Source organism: Azolla caroliniana, unplaced genomic scaffold (assembly GCF_043228905.1).
Source record: "Azolla caroliniana isolate FFs.n. ecotype wild unplaced genomic scaffold, voAzoCaro1.0.p SCAF_8, whole genome shotgun sequence".
Lineage (NCBI taxonomy): Eukaryota > Viridiplantae > Streptophyta > Polypodiopsida > Salviniales > Salviniaceae > Azolla > Azolla caroliniana.
The window spans coordinates 19142254-19150022 of NW_028230443.1; the positions used below are offsets into that span (position 1 = coordinate 19142254).

At 38.8% G+C, this 7769-nt stretch overlaps 1 protein-coding gene across 1 annotated transcript; it reads left to right on the plus strand.

Annotated features, from left to right (window-relative positions):
- The first annotated feature begins 2655 nt into the window (after window positions 1–2655).
- Window positions 2656–7769, plus strand: LOC147861256 (uncharacterized). Its single transcript, XM_087323854.1, has 7 exons — window positions 2656–3267; window positions 4174–4251; window positions 4967–5201; window positions 6378–6453; window positions 6588–6729; window positions 6816–7094; window positions 7408–7769. Exons 1-7 carry the CDS (start codon window positions 2656–2658, stop codon window positions 7600–7602), a joined length of 1617 nt encoding a protein of 538 aa, XP_087179980.1. The 3' UTR covers window positions 7603–7769.

Genomic DNA, 7769 nt, shown 5'->3' on the forward strand with positions numbered 1-7769 from the left:
TGCCGGCAGAGCTAATGTACGGAAAAAAGCCGATCATGCTAGTGGAACGGACGGTTTCTTCATGGGTGGCGGTAGATTGGAAGGACGAAATGAGCCAGGAGGAGTTGCTGGCGGCGCGGATTCGGCAACTCCCGGTTGCGACCAAAGAAGATCGAGGAAGGCAACTGGGTCTTGGTATACGACAGCAGCCTCGACAATCAGCACAAGGCGGTGCGAAAGTTTGCTAGGAGATGGTTCGGGCCCTACATGGTGACAAGCGCGAACGGCAACGACACGTACCACCTCGCGGAGCTCGACGGGACACGGTTAGCGGTGCTAGTGGCCGGAAAGCGGATCAAAGCTTTCAAAAAGCGGTTCGAAGACGAGCCGGAGCCTGCGAGCGGGAGCGACAATGACGATCAGTTCGGGTCCGGCGGAGAACCGGAGAGCAACGAGTGAGGCCGGGTTTCTTCGATATCTACCCGTCTCTAGCGCATACCGGTGGATGCGTGGTTTGGTGGGGGTGGATGTCGTGAAGAAAACCAGCCATAGGCGGAATCGGAGAGAAAGCGTGTAAACCGGATCCTACACGGATGGATGCGTGACTGGATACTTTGTACGCAAACCGGTGGATGTGACTACTAAGCCACACGCATTTATTAGAGGAGGATTGTGCGTATCCAAAAGGGGGACAGGGAATAAAAGGCAAGAGGGGAAGAGAAAAGAGAGGAGGATATCGCACGCGAGGGAGAAGGGGGGGGCTGCTGCAGAAGGGAAGTCGAGCTCTCTCTCTACTCCTCGAGCCGTCATTCTCTGTGGGTCCGTCGCCGCCTGTGGGAGTGCGCTGCCTCTGTTTCGTGGACAACCCGTGTGCTTCCAGCAGAGTCACTCCCTTTTCCCTTTGTTTCTTGGAGTCGGGTGACTGTCGTCGGTGTGCGTGAGTAGGGTCCCCGTGTCGGGTCCGTCGCCGCCTCGTCGGTTGTAACTGTCAGGGATTGTAATCTCTTGTCGTTATAATTAAGTGTTACGATTCTATCTCTTTCCTTCTCGCTTTTCGTGTCGGTGAATCTCTCTCTCTGTCTCTCTCTCTCTCGCTCCTCGGTCCAAGACCCCCGTGGTCCCGCCCCTTTCCACACGTACGTGCGTAATAACGCGACAACGTGATTAATAACATACGCCAACCTTAAGACATAAATCACACTATTAGTCAAAATGGTTTTACTTTTACAAATGTCGAGCCAACTTTTTCAAATAATGCCACGGATACGATGGCTTTTATAGCGGACCGCCGAGACTGCGACTACTATCGACGACTACGATGCTTCAGTGTTGAATTAGTGTCTTCGGGTTGCTCCGTACTCCCTTCGATTGGTTGGTAAGCAAGGCAATCGAATCCCTTCACAAAGTTGTCCACGAGTAACTAGCTTGGTGATGATGAAGACCACGACGACCTCCTGAGAAGAAGATGAGGCACCGAAGAAGAAGTGACGGAAATAATAAAATATATAGAATAACTCCTTAATTCGCGATGCCAAGAGATTCGATCTCTGCACCCTCTCTACGTAGTCAATGGGTGACTATGTACAAATTATCCTACTTTGATATACAGAGTCTGTGGTTCCCCTACTTTTGTCATGTCCCCCACGTTTTCTAGCTTCAAGCAATGCCACATCATGACAACATTTGGTAAATGATCTGCTCTGTTCTCTAGGCACATGTTGGTATATATGCGTTTTTCTATTCTCCAAGCATACGTTAGTAATTGCTTTGTCCTGGTCTAATTTGTTCTTTGCGCACACGCAAGCATATTATTATATATGCTCTATTTTGGTCTTAGAAGACGTTAATATATCTTTCTTTCTTTCTTTCTCTTCTACTTTGCCTCCTCCTCTCTTGATGATAAGTAAAGAGTTCACGAAAAACGGGCTCAACTCAAGCATAGTACGTTATATACTCGAATGCATTGGCAAACATTCATTTTCATACAAATGCAAACAAATGCGTAGGTTATCAAAACATTCTTATGTTTTTTTTTTTTAAAACACTTTTTACTTTATAATAAATAATGAATACAAAAGTATGGTATTTACCATACCTCGAAGGAAGGATTAAAGCATTCACGAATGCGAATGCAGAATGCACGTATGGTTCAAACTTCATACAATGGGCCGCGCGCTCAAAGTGTGTAATGATATGAGTTAGTTGGAGAAATTAAGCATAAAAATAAATATGAATAAATCGACGAATACTACAAATAAATACGAATAAATCGACGAATACAAATAAATACGAATAAATCGACGAATACAAATAAATATGAATAAATCGACGAATACAAATAAATACGAATAAATCGACGAATACAAATAAATATGAATAAATCGACGAATACAAAGAAATACGAATAAATCGACGAATACAAAGAAATACGAATAAATCGACGAATACAAATAAATACGAATAAATCGACGAATACAAATAAATACGAATAAATCGACGAATACAAAGAAATATGAATAAATCGACGAATACAAAGAAAAACGAATAAATCGACGAATACAAATAAATACGAATACATAGAAGAAAGAAAGAAAGAAAGAAAGAGAAAAGAAAAGAAAAGAACCGCGAGCAGAGCAGAAGAGAAGAGAAGCAGCGCAGGGTCTGTGCTCTGCAGACATGACGCGCGTCAAGGTCAAGGTCCTGTCCACAGGATTGCACATCTTTGATCCTCCTTGCCATGTCCCATCCGAAGACGACGACGTGGATGGAGCAGGAGCAGAAGCAGAAGCAGAAGAAGAAGAAGAAGAAGAAGACGAAACGATCAATCACAAGAAGAGGAAGCGGGGCCTCGGTGGTACCGATGTTTCCGGATACGCGTTTTATAGGCCTGATTATTGCAGTGATTCTGCGCAAGGGACGTCCTCTAGTGATGAAGACGAAGGAGAAGTGCCGAAACTCAATGTAAGGTCTTCTTCGACGTCTCTTCTCCAAAGAGGTGTTGTTGGCTATGATGAGCGGGATGCAATCTCAGGGGTTCATTCTCATCAGAGAAGTGGTATTCGTTTAAAAGTGAAGTCATGGAAACCTCCTCCTGATGGTGGCAGTGGCAGTGATGATTCCGTGGGGGATCGATCTTGGAGCAACGATCTCTACAAAGGTATGCATTATTCAAAGAAGAAAATTTGTATAGAAGCGCCTCCTTATTATAATGCAAAATCAAAGGAACAAGGATCTAATCCTTACCGACGCCACGAGATTAACATGGAGGAGCTGAGAAGTGCACTTACGGTAAGAAGAAAAATATGCTCTAATTGCAAAACCTTTTTTTTTTCTTTTACTTTCTCTCAATAGATCCGGAGGTCACTGTTTCTTTAATGTAATTTGTTTTTGTAGGCATATATTTTAATCAAATCACAAAGAAGCCCTTTCTTTTCAATTGATTAGAACCAAAAATCAATTTTCATTTTTTATATGTTGATTTTGCTCTAAATAGCAGAAAATAGAACTTTTGATGAGAAGTTAGCATTTTCGAAAATATGAATTGGTTTTCTTTCATATATGCTGATTTTGCTCTAAATCACCAAAAGGCAAAACATGTTTTATTTACCCAATCAATAGTAAGTATTGTCAAACATGAACTGGTTTCATGCATGCAAATGACGCTCTAAGCACAAAAGCAGCCTTTTGTTTTTCAACTGGCTGAATCTTTATCATTTACTATAAGGACTAGTTTTATGTATATAAATGATGATCTATGTAAGTCACAACCAAATCTGTTTCTTTTGGGGATTCCAGAGTTTGTATTTTTTTAAAATAAAACGTGTTTAATGAAACTCCATACAAATCGAACATAAGGAAGCTTTTTGAATATGAACTGAATTTTATGTGCACAAATTTACAGAATCTTATCTTTCTATAGAAAGAAAGATATATTAACGTCTTTTAAGGGGCCAAAATGGCCTATAAGACCAAACAAGAGATTACATCTGAAGAGAAACAGATAAAATTGTTTGAAACTTCTTGTACTAAGAACAACGATCTTCTGATTGCCATTCTTTTCATATTTTAGCAGGGGAAAATGCATTAACCCCATTCTTTGTGTGTCCTGTTCTGTAATGAAAGAATTTTGAAAATTTGCCAATGTCAGAGAGGTTTGAAATAATCTTGGAACAATAAATTGCTTCATGTTTGCAGGTTGTGACGAAAATTATGAGGATGGAAGCAGCAGAACCTTTCAATTTCCCCGTGGATCCTGTGGCTCTTGGAATTCCGGTATGGAAAAGAATCTAATATAGTGATTAAAATATGAATTTGTGATTAAAATATGAATTTGTGATTAAGTTCAAGGAATGTGACATGGTACTGAAAGTATCAGTGAGGCATAATTATGGGATTGAGTATATTAATCCAATACACATTCCAGGTGAAAATATTTTTTTGTTGAAGATGAATTATACTGGAGTTTAACGAATGGGATGTTCTGCCTGAAACAACGTTGATGAATAGTTAAGGGATGGATTGCATTAATCCAATAGAGAAGTTCTGGTATGAAATGGATCTCATGTCTATGATTGAAGATGAATAATGATCAAGTTTAATAAATGTTGGTCGAAATGCTGGATAATTTGGGAAACATTACGTAAATCTGATGCAAAGGCACACATACTCAGTCTAAGAAATTCCTGTATGAAAGGAATCTCAATGCTTGAGAATTGTGCTGAACTTCAGTGAATGTGATATGGGGCCAAAAAGAATTTCATTGTGAAAGAATTGTAATGTCAATGATTGAGCATTGTGTTTACGTTTATTTAATGGGATATGATGCAGGAAGTAGGATTGATGAATGTCAAGGATGAACCTTAATTAAGGGGCACATAAATCTAATTAGATGTACACATGTAGTCACACTGATGAATAACATATATTTGAAGTTTAAATTGGCCTTTATTTTGCAGTCTTTGATTATAATTTTTGTGAATATTTTCAGGACTACTTTCATGTTGTGAAGAAGCCCATGGATCTAGGTACCATATGTAAAAATCTGGAAAGAGGTACAAAATATCGGAACTCAGGAGACGTGTACAAGGATGTTCAGCTTGTATGGGAAAATTGCCGCAGCTACAATCAGAAAGGAGATCCTATTCTGGAACTTTTGGCTAGAGTGAAGAAGAATTTTACAAAGTACTGGACAGCTGCAGGCTTATCCACTGAAAAGTACCAAGGTTTTTATCCCACTGTATGCTTTTGTATTTTGAAATTTGTGGTCTGTTCGACTTTTGGTGCAAAGAAAATAATGTAATTCTAGGGTTGATGAATACTGGCTTTATATATGAAAACCTAAATAATTCTTGGAAGTGTACATTATAAGTAGTACAATTGTTATTTATGATGAGCGGCGTGTATGAATTACAATGTTTGCATGGAGCAAGGGACAATATGAGAGAGAGTGGGACATAGAGCCAGTTATATGGAGGAAACGTAGAAGAGGACAGATGCCTCTATTTGTAGCTATCCCAAGGCCCGACAAAAATTACTCAATGAAGTACTTGAGATTTACCATGCTGAGTATTTTTTGAACACAAATGTTGGAAATGCATGAGCAAGACATTGCAAAAAATTATGTGACAGCTATTTTAGAATCAAAGATTAAATTTGGCTGATATTGATTCTGTTCCTAATACTCACTTCAGAATGGGAGAGATTGTATCAGTATCACTAGCAATCGGATTGTTTGTCTCCTAATTTCTCCACATATTATTTTATAAAAGATATTAATAACATATCGCCTTCTTATTAATTAATAAATGTTAATAAATTGAATCAAAACAATAAACAATAAAAGCAATTAAAAAGTAATAATGAACAGAAAATAATATCAAAACAGAAGAAAATGCATTCTGATTTCTCCCACAGACCTTGAAGGGTCATATCCAAAAGACCAGCATCACAGGAAACTTCATTTTCCAAGTGAATGGAAGCAGGGTTTCGTCAAATTGTATTGACTAAGGACATAGGAAAGCATTCCATGGCTGAAAGATATATTACAAGAGGCTATTGAGAAGAATTTTTTCACAATTACAAGGTCCTGATCGGGTATAGGCAGCATTAGGAGTTTATAAGATGATTTGTTATTACTTTCATTTGTGCTTTTTCTGATAGACTTTTCTATGCTGGCACTAAGAGTCTGTAGGTGCATTGGTCTGGTATAGGCATTAAGAGAGATGGAAGCATGAGAAAGCTCTTTCATTTCTACTCTGCATTTTGAAGATATTCTTTAGAGTTTCTGCTAAAATTCTTAAAAGTGCAAGCGCTAAATCTCTCTATTTACCTAAGTTGTTTCTCCAAATATCATGAAGCTATTTTAATATTGTGCAAAACATGTCACTCTTATGATGCAGAACCTGATGAAGAAGAACAGTCAGAGTTGGACAGAATTTTAGCAGCTACATTTGGAAAGCATCGGCGAATCGCAGGGTTAGTTATGAAATGAATTTCTAAGTTTTCATGATGGTTGATAAGTTTATAATTGTAACATAATTAATGAAAGTTTTCATGTTAGCTGAGAAGGTTATCAGTGTTTGTTTAACACAGCAGATCATATGCTGCAGGACAGGGCATCATAAAACAGACTGTGCATGCGTTGTATGTGCGGGTGTAAGACGAAAGCTTGCTCGAGATGGAAAACTTGGTGGTCTCGGTACTAAACCAGAAGCTGTTTTTTACTCAAAAGCAAGAGGATTAAAAGGAGAGGTGCATGAAGATTCAGTTTAGTTTGGAACATGTTTGTTTTCCTTACCATTTAGTTTTTAATAAACTAACTGGTGCAATCACAACAGCCAAGCATAGATGGGCCTGGAACCGCCGAAGAGGGGAAACTTCATATGGATCAAACTGAAATAGATAGTGAACCTGGAGGAGAGTTTCCAAATGCTATGTTATATTTCAGGGCTGCCAAAGAAGAAGCATCATCTGACCAGATCATAGGGAGTGAATATGTAAAAGATTTCGACATGGGGTATTCTCCAGACGAGGATATGGAGGACATCAGATATGTATGTGAAAATGGTGAATACCTTGCAGATGAGCAGATATATAGAGACGTAGAATCTTCAGAGGTATTTGAAAATTTATTTGCTTGCTTTTCTTCCCTATTAGCAATAATGGTATGGATACTAAGCCATATATCAGAAACCCTAAACTGTCGAAAAATTCTTAATAATTTTTCCATAGACCAAGAATCAATACCCTAGAAAATTTGTGTCAAATTCTTGATCTTGTTGTTTTTTGTGGCATAAACTCTAAACCATATGAAACAAATTCATAAGTTTGTTGATTTTTGTGTCATATACCATAATAGACCCTAAACCTGAAATCTTAAAACCCTAAATCACATGTCTGTTATTAACTTTTTGTTGGTTTTTGTGTCAGGGGGGTGTTAGATATTACCGTGCAAGTTATGAAATGCCGCTTCGCACCATTCATCCTTCTGTACTCCACCTGAGTCAAAGACTATTTGGAGCTAGCTCTCTTTGGAATGCTGGATACCATTCGAAAAGCTCTTTAGAGAATCCTATTCTCAAAACTGTCTCTGTTCTCTTGAGAACCAAGGGTGCTGGGTGCTGATCAATTGATTGTGTATGTTATATTGTCACAGAATTGTGTGAAATTAGTCTCTCAAAAAACCATGCAAATTTTGTGGATCATGGTCTAGACGGGTTTGCTTTGAATGCAGAGTGTAAAGATATCCAGTTCTCATTCAGATTCACCCAATTGGATTTCTGCAGTAGTTT